This window comes from Haliaeetus albicilla, chromosome 9 (assembly GCF_947461875.1).
Source record: "Haliaeetus albicilla chromosome 9, bHalAlb1.1, whole genome shotgun sequence".
NCBI classification, from domain to species: domain Eukaryota; kingdom Metazoa; phylum Chordata; class Aves; order Accipitriformes; family Accipitridae; genus Haliaeetus; species Haliaeetus albicilla.
The window spans coordinates 23,553,368-23,570,415 of record NC_091491.1 but is presented as its reverse complement, the minus strand read 5'-3'; the positions used below and the strand labels follow the sequence as shown (position 1 = coordinate 23,570,415).

General features: G+C 36.3%; 1 protein-coding gene across 2 annotated transcripts in view; it reads left to right on the top strand.

The window, feature by feature from the left end:
• The window catches only part of FARSB (phenylalanyl-tRNA synthetase subunit beta), a 41,482-nt gene that overhangs the window by 5,725 nt on the left and 18,709 nt on the right, over positions 1–17,048 (top strand). For both annotated transcript variants that reach the window (XM_069792102.1, XM_069792101.1), the window contains exons 7-15: positions 53–161; positions 2,533–2,603; positions 3,945–4,006; positions 4,093–4,144; positions 5,645–5,706; positions 6,135–6,342; positions 6,766–6,846; positions 9,805–9,897; positions 12,033–12,150. In XM_069792102.1, coding sequence (XP_069648203.1) covers positions 53–161; positions 2,533–2,603; positions 3,945–4,006; positions 4,093–4,144; positions 5,645–5,706; positions 6,135–6,342; positions 6,766–6,846; positions 9,805–9,897; positions 12,033–12,150 — 856 coding nt within the window. The remainder of the gene's footprint in view (positions 1–52; positions 162–2,532; positions 2,604–3,944; positions 4,007–4,092; positions 4,145–5,644; positions 5,707–6,134; positions 6,343–6,765; positions 6,847–9,804; positions 9,898–12,032; positions 12,151–17,048) is intronic.

The window sequence follows — 17,048 nt, the reverse complement described above, 5'->3', positions numbered from 1 at the left end:
GAAGTTCACTAGTGAGCTGATGTGAAATGTAGGTTGTGCTTTGTTTCTCCAGACTGACAGCCACCTTCGGCACTATTTACACCTAATTGAAAACAAGCCACTTTATCCTGTCATTTATGACAGCAACGGTGTTGTTCTGTCCATGCCACCAATCATCAATGGTAAGATTACTTATGACTAGTTTATACTGTCGCTGCTATTTTGTGTGTTAGTCAGATTGTCTAACAGAAACATTGATGTGTAATAAGGATTATTCTGTTTTCTTAAAATTGTTTCACTTATAATTTCATATAGTCTTCTTCCCTTCTTTCAGCTTAAATGCAGCCAAATTTTTTGCTCCCTCCCTAGGCTGCTAGTGTTCCTCTTTTCTTATCCTCACCAAGAGGATGTAAAAGTCCCACTGCAAACCTCTGCATTTAGCTTTTCATACCCTTCTAGAACTCAAGAAAAGTTCTTTGTGTCAGGAACCTTTGTTAGGAAAGCATTTTGTTTGCATACATAAATATTGTTCATCAGACATTTAGCTAAAATAAGCATGTAAGAAATTATTTGGTAAACTGGTAACTGCTGTCAGATAACAGTCTGCTTTGTACTCAATTTTATGTGGTCACAGTAGGGAACTTTTCACCTAGGTCTTAAGCCCAGTGTATTTAACAGCAGTGTGAACCAGTTCTTTTGGATCCTTTTGCCATCACACAAGTGATTCCAGAAGACTTTAATGGTTTAAGAAGAATAAATTGGTCTAGACTTTTTTGCGTTGTTTCTAACATGGGTTTCCTCTGAATGCAAAAGAAACTATGAGTGACTTTTGAGAACCATGTTTACTGAAGCCAATTAATGACATGGCAAGAATTACTTCTTTAACAAAGATATTTCAGTATACCAATATATATTTAGGTCAAGAATCAGTAACTTTCCCTACACTGACCAATAAAATTTGCAGGGTAATCTCTTTGGATGTATTTTTCCTGATTGACTTTATCCGTATCTTAGACAGCTAATCCAGATCTTAAAGGCAGCTCAAACTCTGTGGCAGGGACTGGTAAGAACAACTGTTCTAAATTGAAGGTGGTGTCAACCACTGTATCTGATTCTTCTTTGTTAGGCTTATTCCAACTTTGGAGTGTTCCATGTATAAACATTGCATATTGTTTACAGTTTATCTATTTAAAAGGTTGAGCTATATTTAATACCTGTCTCTATTATAAAAAACAGTATTTGAGAGAAGTTTCCAGGGTAAAGGTACTTTTTAAACAGATAATGAAATGTAAACATCTGTATTGGTTTTTTGGATTATCTACAAGCACTTAAGTGAAAGGTTATATTTGCTCTGAAGTGAGTCCAGAAATGCTGAATACATTCCTTCTGCAAAGAGGTACAGCACAGCATCAAAGGGAAGGGCATACAACATCCCTCAGTCTTAAGACCTTTCAGTCTAGTTGTGACCTAGTTTTTCAGGTAGGAAACTAAAACACAGAATCTGAATGACTTGCTTGGGGTCAAACAAAGGAAGCGAGAATGCCCATTTGTATCCAAGTGTGTGGTTCCCTTTGCCTCCTGTGGGGTGCCTCTGCATTAGTGAATGGTGCAATGAAAGGCGAGAAAGAGGTTGGATTTGGCACATTCCCATACAATTCTAGGACTGTGTATGTCTGTGCTGCACAGTTATCAGCAATGAAATTCATTCAAGGTATGCACTGCACATCTATACCTAACAAGCAATACGAGGCAGTTTTCTGTACAGCTGCTCTAGATTGCTTGTGGCTTACTAACAGAACCCCACTTTTGTAGGGAACCAACTACTGGGGTACTTGCATCCAGTTTGCAAGAGAAACACTTCAGGTGATGCCCCTAAGTGTATGTTCTACTTTGCTTCTTCCAGATGAGAAACAGGATTGAGTGCATCAGTGACCTGCTTGAGTGCACACTTCATGACTCCCAGTACAGACACAAAGCAAGTTCATGCCTAGATGGAACCCATACTAGGACCTGAGTCACTAATGTAGACAAACTCATAGTGTATCAGCAGATGGTGTCAAGATATCTTGCTTATTCACAGAAGTAGCTATGGATATTCATCGGTCTAAATCACTTTTTAAAAACTATTTTATACATTCCTGTCCAAGGATGCTTTCTTAGGCACATCACACATCAAATCCAAATGTCTTACTAAAGCCAGGAGAGATGCTCTGGAAGTGCAGAACCACTTTGCAACCAGCAGATGGCCACTATTCTGCTAGTTTGCTTCTTCAGCTGGATACTGAGATACCTGTAGATTTGTGTCTTTCCATGTAAAGCATAACCTGGTCAGTGAGTCTCGTCTGTCTTTTTCCTCTTTTTGATTCATAAATTTAAAAATAATAAGAGCTTCTATTCTGGTAAGAATTGTGAATGTTGATGCAGTAGACAGTGGCCTTTTAAGCTGCAGAAGATGACAATGATCTTTCTGAATCACAAAAGAAGTCAGTATCAGTGTCATTGCAAGAAAAATAACAACATTTCTTAACATGTTTTTGTCTTCACATGTTTTAGGAGATCATACAAAAATAAGTGTAAACACCAGAAATGTGTTTGTTGAATGTACAGGCACAGATATTACAAAGGTAAATTAATCTTTCCTGCTTTTGATATGCTGTGATATCATTGTTTTCCCTTTGGGTGATAGGGCTCCAGTACAAAGACCTACAATAGCCAGGCATTTACTTTATGGAGCCAACCTCCCATTTCAAAAGGACAGGATAAGTTGTAGGGCTATGTGGAATTCCCTCAACACAGTTTTAGGCTTGCTCTATAGACAGTGTTGTATTTCCATTGGATTTTGGTTTTACTCTGTCTTTACATTGACACTAAGTGTTCAGTTTGTATGAGAAAGTAATTTAAGGATATTAGGGGCTTTTTTGCTGTTGAGCATTTTTTTAAAATCTGAAAGGCTTCAAAAAGAGTGAAATTCACTAAGACTGCCTATTTTGCCAGAATACTCTTTGTAAAGAATCATTTTGTCTCCTACTTAAAGTTTGGGCTGAGGGAATGAAGACAACATTTTTTTCTTCTTAGTTATCTTTTTCAAGCAGGGATGCTATGCAAATAATTGTCAAATCAAAGTCTTTCCATATGCAAATTCTGTAACTCAAAGCCAAAGCATGAAAGCCTAGCAGTTATAATTGCCTGTTCTTACATATAGGTTGTACATTCATTGATAGTTTCCCTGAAGTGTGTATCTTGACAATTAAAGAGCAAAAACACTTTTAACTTACCCTACTACACAATGACATGTTAACAACACAAATAAATTTGCACATTGGGAGTGGCTTCTAAGCAAACTAATAAATAACTGCTTCTTGCTACCGCTTGCCTTGATAGTAAAAATAAAGAGAGTGCTGTTCTGTTTACATGAAGGAAATTATACTGTGAGGCATCAAAAAACCAACCCTTGTAGATTAAGAAGTTGATCTGAATCTTATGATTATGTTCTGTTATACTAATCTCTTAAAATATTAACTGTAAAACAAAAGATTTTGCAGATGAGGTTATTTGGTAATGTATTACTAAACAGTGCACCGTCCTTCAGCCTGTACATTTTCAGTTGAACTTCAGTGAAATGACTAATTAGACTGAAGGTTGGGAAGACCCAGTTCCAACTGGTAATAAAGACCCTGTGTATCTTCAGAAAAGAGTTTAGCAAACATATACAAATGCTTCAGAACCTTGAAAACCAAAGATTTCAAGTTTTTGCATAAATGTCTCTGCAGCAGAAGAAAAACATTTTTTAAAATTAAATCTAGTGGTCTAGACTGCAAGGATTTTGGTTGTTAAGTTACTAAATAGAATAGAATGAAGAGACTATAACACAAGATTTTTTTTCCCCTTTTTTTGTTAAGATATTTTGTCTACTTCAGCACAAGTAGATGACAGATTTCAATGTGCTTATTATCTTTATTTTGTAGGCAAAAATTGTTCTTGATATTATAGTCACGATGTTTAGTGAATATTGTGAGAAGCCATTCAGGTGAGTATAAATCTCCAGTCAGAGAGACATTACATTTAGGCCATGTGTTAAAAACATTTTTACTTCTGTTTTTCTTTCTCTCTAAGTGTTGAAGCAGCAGAAGTAGTTTATCCTAATGGGAAGACCCACATCTATCCGGTAAGCATAGTGATATGATATCTCAGTATCCTTGGGGAAAGGATTTTATTTACAGAAAGTCTGGTAAGAGTGTCATTGTCTTCTTTTTCTGCAGACACAGTATACACAGGTTCTGAGGTACAGTGTAAAAGCTCAGCTTGGCACTATCTGTATATTAGTGAGTCAGGGCTTTCTCTAGCCCCACAAAAAATAATTTATGATAAGGCTAAAATACAGTCTCACTGACATAGCCCGATACTCCAAAAAGAAGGGTAGGGTTTAGAGTTACAAGTGATAACCGCTATTGTGGTGGTTTAGAGTTCACGTGATATGAACTTTTTCAGGAACAAGTAAAGATTGTAATCAAAGGTCATAATCTGTGTCTAAAGCCTTTAAAACCTACGTGTTCCAAATCAAGGAAAATGAATGCCAGGAAGAGGTCCTTCAGACTTAAACCAGTGGACAACTGAAATCAGCCTCAGCATAACTTACTTATCAGATCTGGAAGCTTTAATGCCCTTCAGTTAAAGTAACCTTGTAACGCTGGATTTTTCAGTCTTTCACTTTATAGACTCCCAACTAAATAAAGGTCTATAAGGCAGGATGTGGACTTCAAGTGCAGGTTTGCCTGCATTCAGAGTCCCAGGCAGACTTCTTTGCAGTAGTGGAGTCTTACTCTTTTGTTCTCTTAATAAGTATAAAGAAAGCAATTCTTCCTGTTTCCTGAAAGTAACTGAAGACAAACAGAGATCTGGTTGAGTTCATAAAATCAGATGTATCAAGCAAGTACAAACTGTTTAGAGGGAAAGAAACTTACTTTAATGAGGGTTTTTCTAGTGTATTTTAGCTTTTTCTTTTAGCCATGTCAGCTTTAATTAGCAGAGGAAGGACCTAGAATCTTGAAGAGAGATCCAACAAAACAGAAATCTCTGCAGTAACCAACGTAGCTCCCTAGATAAAATAGAGCAAAAAGTCCCTAAAGTTTTAGATGCTAAGGTTTTTAAGGATTTGTATATCTAAGTAAATCCATACAAAATAACTTTCTTAAATATGTTGCAAACTTTCTAAGTAAAATACCTGTAGATATTTCTGTGCCAATACAGAAACAGAAAGTTTTCTTTTCCTCCTAAAAGTCATTTGATCTGTACTAGACCATGAGATCTCATGCATGACCATTGACTGCTTTAGGGCTTTGACTTAGGATGAACTGGTGACTAGAAACTTTCAGCAACTTTGTTACTTGCATGTATCAGAAATTATCAGAAGTTTCAACAGGGATTTCATGCTGCATTCAGCCTTCTAACCAAGAACAGCTTTTGCATCACATGCTATAACACATTTTCAAGAATCCTGTTACCTTAAAATATTAAGTTTAGCCTAATGCTCCACAGTTGTCTTCTGTGGATGTCATTTCAGTATTGTAATTAGAAGAAGCTAGATTACTAAGATGTCAAAATTGAATCCTCTTAGGTAGAAATGGCAGGCATTTTGTACACTGAAAAGCTTTGTCTTTCTTTTTAGGAACTGGCTTACCGAAAAGAGAAGGTGAAACCTGAGCTCATTAACAAGAAAATAGGAATCAGGTGTGTTGCTGCAAATGAAAACATAGTTTCCATTAATAACAAAAAACGTATTAGAAAACATTGATTATTGCATTGTTTTAAAAATGTTTACATCATGTGATTTTTTTTTTTTTTTTTTTTTTTTTTAATTTATCAAGAATTCAGGAGTTATCTTGGGTAATTAGATCCACTCTGTAAGACTTCTGTTTTCAAGGAAAGTGAATGATTCTTTATGGCCTCACACAACCGTTATGAAATAAAGAAAAATTACCATCTCAAGAGTCAGAATCTGAGGTGGTTCTGATTGAATGCTAAGTCTATGTACAGTCCATAAAGCACTTGGAGATTCTTCAGGATATACGGCAATGCAGGGTAAACATTGATTACTTTAAAAAGCCAGTCAATATATTGCAAGATCCATAAATTACTACTCTCTTGTTTTGTTTCAGTGAAACTCCATCAAGCCTTGCAAAGCTGCTGACTAGGATGTGTTTGAAGTCACACGTCACAGGGAATGGGAACAATATAGAGATTGAAATCCCTCCTACCAGAGCGGACATTATCCATGCATGTGATATCGTCGAAGATGCAGCAATAGCTTATGGTTATAACAACATTCAGATGACTATTCCGAAAACGTACACCATAGCTAATCAAGTAAGATTGCCCCTTCAAATAAATGCTCTGTTGTCGGTAAATGACTAGTGCATGCCAGAAGGGCTTTGGGGAAAACAGAACCTAGGAATTAAATATTTTGACATGCTTTGCCTTAAGAAGTATTTACCATGGATAGGATACAAAACAGATGCTCCACTGATTTGAATAAGTCCAAGACCAGTGGTTGCTGGTACTTGAAAAAAGACAGGGTTTAAGTAGGGAGCCCATATTAAATCTCTAATTGGGAGATTCATATCCTCAGGCAAGCCTAAAGGCAGCTGGTTGATGCTTTCAAAAATTTTAAGCACACAAGCATAGTACCTCCCTAGTGAATTCACCATAATGTAACAGGCGGAATCACCTTGGGAAAGAACAGAAAAATGTTTTTAGATGGAAGTTGAAAACTTTTTTGTTTCATTTTAGCTCCCCCTCAATAAGCTCACCGAACTTCTGAGACTGGACTTGGCAGCTGCTGGATTCACTGAAGCACTGACTTTTGCCCTGGTATATTATATTGATTTCCTATTTTTCTTAGTTGCGTGTTGGAACAGTGATACAGCCAAAACTGCAGCGGATGGTCTGAGGATATGTTGTTGTATAAATGTACCAGTATTATCCGTTACTGTTTTGGCAGGTGATTGTTTGCTAGTGCTTTGGAATTATAGTATTTTGTGAGTTTGTAGCTCAGAGAAATTGAATGAGTCACTGTTAATGTGGCATATAGTTCTAAGTATAGAAGCGAAAATAGCTGCTGAAGTACTGTTTTTAGTTTAACTTGATAGGATGAAATTGTAAGACAGCAAGTCTTTCTTGAGATTTTGATCACCAGATGTGAAATTCATCATAGTTTGATAATCTGGAAAACAAACATAAAGGTTTAGTACTTTCTGGTGGATATTACTACAGTTTAGAGATTACCCTGTTTCTATTTCTCTTTTTAGTATTGTCACTTTCTCATGTTTCCATGCATTAGATACCAAGCTGATATGTAGTTATGCAGTTAGCAAAGAGTTTATTTTAAGAATACCTGTAAAAAAGTTACAATGCATGCTAAGGGGACACAAATTCCTCTGTAAATTTCACCACAGGTATTTTGGTTTGGTTTTTTTTTTTTTGCATGGAAGAACAAATAAAAAAAGAGTAATTGTTGTTCGTGGTTGCAGGTATTATTCATATTATTTGTTACAGCCATGCCAGTAGTCTTTTACCAAGAATTAGGACTGTGCAGCAGCATGTTCCACTCCAGTACTAACAGCTGGCATAATTTCTAATACTGAAATTTTGCAGCAGGGTTGTTTTGTTGAAATAAAATGTTTAGCAGGCCATCTTTGTGATGGCCACTTGTTCATACCCCTTTGCCATAGTTGTGAACTGGATCAGAGAACCTGATCTACTACTATTAAAAAAAAAAAGTTAAGTACACCCTTGTGCCCTCCAAATGTATGTGGTAACTGTCCATACGTGGAGACTGGCATAGTCAGCTACTGAAAATACACTATACATTTTAGAAAATCCTTTCTGTTGCAAGATCTGCTTAAAGCCTTTGCCTTAAAGTGCAATTTATGGGCATTTTAGCATATGGGGAGCTACCACCACATATTCTATTAAAACCTCTGCGGAATTTCTCAACCTTTTCCTGAACTTAAAACTTGCTAGATGGCCAGAAATATACATCCCTGAACGTACACAACCTTTTAAGAGGTAGCTATCTGATCACAGATCATTTTTTGATAACTTACTCAAAGATTTTAAGATACAGTGATGCAGGCTCCTAAAACACTTACACGCATTTGGAAAGTTCAAGTATTGCAACCAAAATTAGTAATCCATATGGATTGAATAAAATTTTAACACCTTCAGATTTCATGGAGCTTCAAAAGCAAAATTTGGACTAATTCTAAAGCCTGAAAAATATATTCCAGCTTTAATATTTTGTTATTAACTCAATTAAGTAACCAGGACAATAACTAGTATTACTTCCTGCCTCGCTAGTATTTGACAAAGATACTCAGACTGCCTGTGGTAGTACCATGTTGGGGAAATAATATGTATTACATGGTCAAGCTTTTATAGATTTTCCTTATTCATTAATAAATATAATTCAATTTTTTCAGCACTGAATAGGTAATATGCTTAAAAACATTGAATATATTACATCACTACAACTGAGGACCCTTATGAACTGCAACAGCAGAATTTTGTTAGATCATGCAGTATATCATGGTATCACATTACATATTTGTATTTCTGCTGTGGCATGATGAAACCCACAGTCTGCTGTGTCACCAACACGGTATCAAAAGACCAATGTGAGGCCTATGACTGTGAAAAATACCATTTAGGCTACAAGATTCCGTAGCCTAGTGTTACAGGACAAACACTGCTTATGTATTTGTGCATACAATCTGTTTCTTGGTTTGAGCCCCAGATTATACTTTTACACAATAACATTCCTTTCTATGAGGAGCTCCAATGTAGCCAAAATGATTTAGTTAAATCACAGTAACATACCATAGTTTAACTGTTAAACTGTGTTTAACTGTTTTAACACAGTTTTCTCCTCCTAAGGTCAGCATTCATTTAAGATTTTTTTTTTATTATTCAATAATCCACTTTTTCAGATGGTATCATCTACTCATTTTCCTCACATTTGGTCTATCAACACACTTTTTGGAGTGCTGCCAACGCAAAGGGAACACCTCTGGAAGACTGCAGTACACTAGCAAATCCTCAAATACATGCCCAGTCTGCTATTGGTTTCTTTAATACATTAATAAAGCTATAAATTCTGGAAATCTGTAGTGTGGATCTTATCAGTAGCATCTGTTGCTGTATGTGCACAGACATCATCTGAGCCTGATAAAGTGCATGTGTATTGCTTTACTGACCAGCTTAAAAATACACCTTGAGAATAAGGGCTTTAAAAATACTCCAACTCAAAAAAAATGAAAACAACAATGAACTATGAGAATCTTATGCAGCTGTGAAAATTGAAGGCTTGGCCATACGACCTGTTTTTCATAGACAGTACTTTACTTTCTCTAAGTAGCCCCTAAGGGATTGTTTTCTTCGTGAGAAAGCTTGGGTACCAGTCCCTTTACAAGTGCTATTTTCAGAATAAAATACTTTACCCACTGCAAGTCAGGGGGCAGAATGTGAGCCTCTGTTTTTAAAACAGATGACAGCAATCCATGACAGAAGCCTAAACAAACATTTGCTTTTTTTTAACTAGCTTTATTTTTGTTAGTAATTAACATTTGTAGATAAACCAGTTTGCCTACTTAGTCTTAAGACTGGGGCTTAGTTTTTATTATGAGTAGGTGTTGCACATGAGAGCATAATATTATAGGGCCTTGGAGCAAGTGCTACAATTGCATTGTTCATTCTTGATATAAAATTTTATCATTGGCTTACTGTCTTTTAACTACTTGACCTTGCTAGTTTTTTGTCTCTTCTTCTCAGTGTTCTCAAGAAGACATTGCAGATAAACTTGGCATGGATATCTCTGCAACAAAAGCAGTGCGCATAGCAAACCCCAAAACTGCAGAATTTCAGGTGAGATAATTCTGGTCAAATTTTGAGAGCAACATTGTCACAGATTCTGTATTTAAAGAGGAGAGAAAGGAACCAACAGGAAATTAAATTTATAAAATATAGAGCTACTTTTCCTGCGTTGAAGAGGATGTGCAGATTTATGTGCTAAACTTGGTAGTCTTCTGTTACTCCTTCACTGAGAAATACCTTTTTCAGTGTGAAATACTACTAGCTTTTCAATAGCGTAAAATACCATGCTCTGTGTGACAGCAAGTGGCAAAATTGAGCTGTCTTATTATAGAAAATCCCAGGTGATTGATCAACTCCTGCATTTAGAAAAGCCATTCAATATAAGTGGAACTACTAGACCTGGCAATCTCTAAACTTTGTGAGCTCTGGATATGTTTTTTAAAAAATTATTAACTATTATTACTCTTCCTTTTTTTAAAAAAAAAATCTGTTTTGCTCTTTAAGTATTTTAATACCCATTTCTAGCTCATTTCATCTTTGCTAGAGCAGAGAGTGAGAGCTCAAGTACAGTATTGTCAGCAGTTCTGAAAATACCTGAAAGTGTACCCATAGTTTTTGCATTTCTTTTAGAGAGTGTTTTTTTAAAAAGATGCTTTCATTACTTTACAGGGAAGGTAAATTTAGAGGCTTTTTTGTTTCTAACCTAAGAAATACAAAGGTAAACACGCTTTAGAAAGGTTTAGAAAAGTTTCACCAGTTTGTGGGTATTAGTGTTTTGTGATTTGTTGGGTTTTTTCCCCTCAAGATCTTCTTCAGTAAGTCTGATTTCTCTGAGCATCTAAAATACCTTTCTGGATCTTATCTCTAATGCTGAAAACAGTCTTCTGCTGCTTTGAGATTGAAGAACAGAATTTTGGGTTACCTTCATGTATTTTCTGTTCTATTTGGTACCATAAATAAGCAGTCATGCAAGACACTGTTGTAATCTGTTTAGGCTATTATCACCTGTTTATATATATCATTTGGCATGGTGATTACAACTGAGCAATACAGAATGTACCACAAACAAACAATACTGAGTGTGAACAAAACGAGAAAAAGTGGCAGCCCCTCCAGCCAGGTACAATTTCAGATTCCTGTTCTTCAAAGACTGCAGGCCTTTGCAGTAGCAATGCTGCTAAGCTGTTACATTATTGGCTGAACATTCCTTGTGGCAAAAATAGCCTCAGTCTTTCAAAATCTGTAGGCCTCCCTGAAAATTGGGAAGGATTACTCTTTGTGATGCACTATAAACTTTGAGCTTTAGATGTTAACTGTGACAGCATTCTCAGGATGGCTTTTTCCCCATCCCCTATTCTCTGCTAGAAGACAAGGGCAGGATGATGCCAGGGACCCTATTCCAGCTGAGTGTGCAGCTGGAACTCTTTATTGGTTAGGAAAAGGTAAATAGACAGAAATGCTGCATGACCAATGATAAGAAGTAACTGTGGCTGAGCACATGGTAACTTTTTACCTGCAGTCAAGCTCCATCCCTTTTCCATTAGATTAACTGAATCAGACTCTTCCAGTTAGAAAAAAAAAATTTAAAATGGTGCGCTTCTAAGGAGGTATTTGAAGGGAGAACACAGGAAATATATGTGAATGTATCTGTAAGAACAGTAATATGATTGCCTCTTGCTTGGTTCTTTGCATACGTTTTCTGTGTATTTCATGTTGTCCACAACTGCAATCTGAATGTTTATGTTTCTGTTACTTATGTTCTGCCTATATCATTGGCTGATGTCAGGAGGTATCAAGATAATATTTCAGATAGCACTTAATATTTCCAAAATAACACTTAATACCTTTTGCATAAGTGAGATTAAATTTATGGGAATTTTTTTGCACTTCTTTCTATATTATTTTTCTACCCTGCACTGTAGCTCAAGCATCTGTGAAATGATACCTATTCTTAAGCTCACATATACGCTCTTTCAGAAAATGCAGTATAAAGAACATGCAGAGAATGTACATTTTCAAGTTTAATAATTCTAAAGCAAAGATGCATAAACAGAAGAGATAAGTGCAGTATTTACACCTGACTCTTTTAAACTCTTGTTACAAATGAGCAAAACAAAAAATAAAGAAACCTAACGTTATCTATTTTGGAAGGTATTTCACTTGCAGCATCCATGTTTGTCCTGCAGGTGGCACGTACAACCCTCCTTCCCGGGCTACTGAAAACTATTGCTGCTAACCGAAAGATGCCCTTGCCTCTCAAACTCTTTGAGATTTCTGACATTGTAGTAAAAGATCCTAATACAGGTAAGAGAAGGTTCCTCAAAATCTTTGATAATGGAAATATGTTTACATACAAAATGGTAATAGTAAGTAAATCTGTATTTCTTTAAAAACATAATAGTCATTACTTACTACATAGGTTTATTTATGTGTATAGCACAAGAGTTAAGAGACTGGCATAACAGGCTACATTTTAGAGTGGCTAGAGATATGGTTCCGTTTTAAATGCTCTCACAAAAGTGCAAGTAGGTACATTGCAAATATTTTTAGGCACCTAAATATCCCTTAAAATCTGTTAAGAATACTGCAAGACTGCAAGGATAAATGCAAGACAATTTTGCACCAAGAAACCCTGCTCTAAATTGCTTATGTTGATGCACCCCTTTTTACTTGCTCTTAATGTAGTGCTCCTTTGTATTCTTATCAGGGGTGTAACTCATGAGAGAAACTACCTGCTGGTAATGTTATCAAGTGGCACAAACCTTGGAAAGTAGTAAATATCGAAGGCATGCTGCTATTACAGTACTAGAGCCTGCTTAAACTGCTGCAGTCTCAAAGATGTGCAGTGCTGTGCCAACTGAAAAGCAGTACGTCTTGAGCCTGGGAATAGCAGGTTGTATTTGCAGACAGATTCTATTCTGGACAGCTGTAATTCAGAGGAAAATTTTGGGGTCAGTGTGTCTCAACATGAATCCGTTTTCCATCTTTCCATCTTCTTTAAACAGGATTGCTTGTATTTGTTCTCCAAAATTATCTTCTGGAAAACTGACAACCAATATGAAGAAATAGATTGGTAGCACAGATACAGGGTAAAGAATGGAGCACGTCTGTGTATAAAAATGTATACTTAAATAAAAAGCTCAACAGTATAAAATTTCCTCTCTCATCTATAAAAGATTTTCCTTATCTTTCCACTTCATCCAACTATGCTAAGAAAGCATGGCTGCCTTTGAATTGTTCTGTGACCTTAATTGTATTACATGAAACAGCCAAAGCAGCTAGTTCACTTTTCAAAAGCTTCAGTGAAATCCTTCCTGTGTTTCGGGACCTCTTTGCACTGATTTCACTTTACAGGATCAAAATTTCAAATTATCTTTTTTATCTAGAAAAATGTATCAAAGTAAAATGAACTGTAAAAATGGATTTTTAAATGTTAAATTTTTTTTTTAAATTTACTGATTAATTTATTTCTATATGGTGTATTGGGGAAAAGGAGCGCACAAGCTACAGCTTTTGGGAAAAGTGCACGTACACTGAGTTACAACTCTGAATGAAGTTTTGCCTCAGTGAAAAAGGCTGACATTACTTTAAATTCAGCAGCAGAAATGGTTCTGTTGTTTCATTATCTGGTTTCAGATTTTAGTGGTTGTGTTTAAAGGTATCTGGGATCTGCAAAACAAAGGTTTATATAAAGCATAAACAAAATGGCAAGTAAATTGCTTTGGTGGTGAATTTAATTTGTAGATTACTTTTTAAAAAAAAAAAAAAAAGCCTTGCCAAGCAAAATAAGCCGTTTTAGCAAACCATGTAGACTTTTTTTTATTAAATACAGACAGTTTGGTGGTGCAGCTCATTCCTTGTTGGGCATGCAGTTAGCTAGAATGCAAAAAACATGGTACAGATGGCAGAATAACATCAGCATTCTTCAGAACCAAGAGTGGGGCTATTTATCTTGGACTAAGGAGTGTGTTTATTCTGATTTATAAAATTTGCAAGTTAAATTGTTACTTTTATTTTGTGTGTGTTAACTGTAGCTCTTGAAAGCTTTCATTTATGTGGATGGCTGCTTAACAGTTTTATAAAGACTGATTTTGTAGTGTACTTCATTTTGATGGTAATCATTGCAATAGATGAAATAATGATGAATAAAGACTTCTGAGGCAGCAGGTTTGTGCCCTATGCTCTTGGGCAGCCCTCTCATGGGTTGAGCACTTGCAGGCTGTAAACAGTATCTGAAATTGTTTTTAATGTTGTGTTTAGTACAACTACTGTCTTTCCCAAATTTACTTTCAAAATTAAACTTGCCTGATAAACAGTTTGAAAGGGGCGGCGAGAAAGAAATAACTGGTAACTCTGCAGCCACTGAAAAATGTGGGGTTGTCCTCTCACATATGGAATGAGATTTCCTGCAGAACGCCTATGTCATCAGACTGACTAATTTAATTTTATTATTTCATGATTTTGGCATGCAGGATTTCCAATTAATAATTTAAAAAGTATGGGTCAAAGAGTACTGACATTAACTGTATTTGAAATGGCATCTTGCAGTCATTCATGTGTGAATGAACCTAGCTCTTTCAAACACACTGGTTTTTAATAAAATACCTTCTTACACAGAACTCATGCTTACCAAGGTGAACTGAACATATTTTTCTTCAGACATATCTGGCAGAAAGGTTTGATGTACTAAATTAGCAAAACATGTGCCAGATTTAATACAAATAAATGGAACCAAATCTGAGCAGAAAAGTTTCTTCTCAAGGCAGGAGGAAATGTGCTTATTTTGAATATGTTACACAGCATCTGTGTGGTTAACTTGTAATACTAGATAGTCACTTCTGGTAGGATAGTTACATTAGTTCAGCATATAAATCATCACTTTATACCACCAGTACTAATGAAGAATACCCTTTCTCTCCCTTACCACAACAAAATAAATTAATCCATTAGAAAATCACCTCTGACCAGTTATCTTGGAGAATCTGGCAAACATGGTAGCACACATTTCGGCACAATGTACACATTTGTGAGTAGAGCTGCTGCCATATTTTGAAGCATTTTCCCAAACTGTCTGGAAGTGGTGGTTATATGCAGAAAATAGTTCTGGATTTTTGTGAGGCTAAGATACAAGTTTAAATGAGCAGGTGCCCCCTTTCAGTTCACCAAGTCATTTTTCTGAAGCATCTCTAATCTGGAAGAGGGCAGCATACAACACTGCTTTATCTTCCTCTGCACTCTTTTGGCTCACATATTCCTAACCAGCTGCCCATCCTTTGGATTGTTTTTCAGCAGCATCCCCAGGAAGTGCTTTGAAGTCTCAGAAATATATATGTGTGTGTATATATATATAATCTAGGTTGACATATTTGGCAGGCTCATTTAAAAAATAGAAATGTTTCATGGCATGACACAAGAGATCTCAAGTGAGTTATAAAGAACTGAAGCATTTCTAACATCCACCAGCTTTTGCCTACAGTTCCTAATACTTTCTTTTTTTCTTCCTGTTGCCTATAGTGAATTAACTTCTTGTGTTGTAATACAACTTTGTAAAGAAGTAACTTTTATAACACAGGTTTTTTGAATGCTTGAAAATGCATCCTTTCCTTTACCAAGGATTTCTACAGTTGAGAACACTAGGTATAAAAATTGTTTTGTATGTTTATTTCTCATGATTTAGTTAAGAATAGTGATCTGAAGACACCATTGATTATCTGAATAATAATGAAATTAAAATTTGGATAGTTGTCACAAATTCTGCTAGCATAATGACTCACAGAAAAAAAAGGAAATCATTCTACTGAATGTCTAGCCCAAAGAACGTGCTGTCTTAGGGAAGGGAAAAACATTTTCTTCTTTTCTGTTGCTCAATAGAACACGAAAATAAGTTATCCACCATTCGTGACTGTATTACTGATTAGTATCTTAGTAGAGCTGGGAAGCAGAGATAGATATGATGGGACTGAACAGCCAGCATGCGCAGACCAGAAATCAGATGTTGGATTTATTGCTATTTTCTCCGTAGCCTTTACTTTTCTGTGTTGCCATTTTAACTTCAGGATTGGATTCTCCAGCATTAATTAACTCTGCAAATTATTACAATGACAGGAAAAAGATCCTGAGTGACAAATGCAGACTTACTGCCACAGTAAGTTCAGCTTTCAGTGACTGATGAAAGAACTTACAGCTGTATTGCCAAGTTGCTGCCCTAGAAGTTTTGAATGACTCTTGGCTCAAAAAGGCTGTGCTCTCATCTTTTGTGTAGGCTCTTGCTCCTGCATTTTGCAGTCCTTTTTAATCCATGCATTTCTAGTCACTTGGTAAATTTTTTCCCGTTTAGTTTTTGACAGATATTTTATTACTAAATGGTTAGTTGGAGCAAATAAACAAGATGTAAATTTAATTCGAAATAATCTCTAATTTCTTATGGTAGATATTAACAGTTCAGGGAACACTCAATGAGTGCTAAAGTTTCTGCTTGTATTGAAGCTCACTGTACATCAAGCACAAAGATCAGCTATGGCAGGTCAGACCAAAGGCTCATTTAGCCCAATAACCTGTCTGTAACACTAGCTAAAAGTGGTTGACAAGGGAAAAGCACAAGACCGGGTACACATATATAATACTTTCAGAGTGCTCCCTTGTTCTCCGGCCACGAGCAGCTCAGGGATTTCCCAACTCAAACATGGTACTTTGTCTGTAGTAAGAAGTAATAAATTTATCTCCTCTGAACTTCCTCTGTGTCCTCAGAGCCACGTAAACTTCTAGCATTCACAAAATCCTGTGGTGAAGAAGTTTCACTACTTAACTCCATGCTGCCTGAAGAACCCACTCCTTTTCTTGTTTTGAGCTTAGCTCCTGTTATTTTGATGTCCCTTATTTCTTGTATTGAATGCAGCAGCAAACAATTGATGCCTGTAGAAAAGAACTGTCTCTTGAGGTCTGAGGTGCTCAGTTCTGATACTTATATCCAGAACTATGTCAAAGTATGGTTCAGACCACAGGTGCAGCTGTAACTGCCATGAAGTCACTAACCATATAGGGATCTTTAACCGCACTTTCTATGAGCAGTATGCAGTGCAGTGCCTTTTTTCCTGGGAACACTAAGTCCAGCTGAGATGTTTCATGACCAGAGGTCCCGACATGCTCAGCATGAACATAGGTTGACTGTGTAAAGAACCCAGTTCACCCTGGCATATACCTGA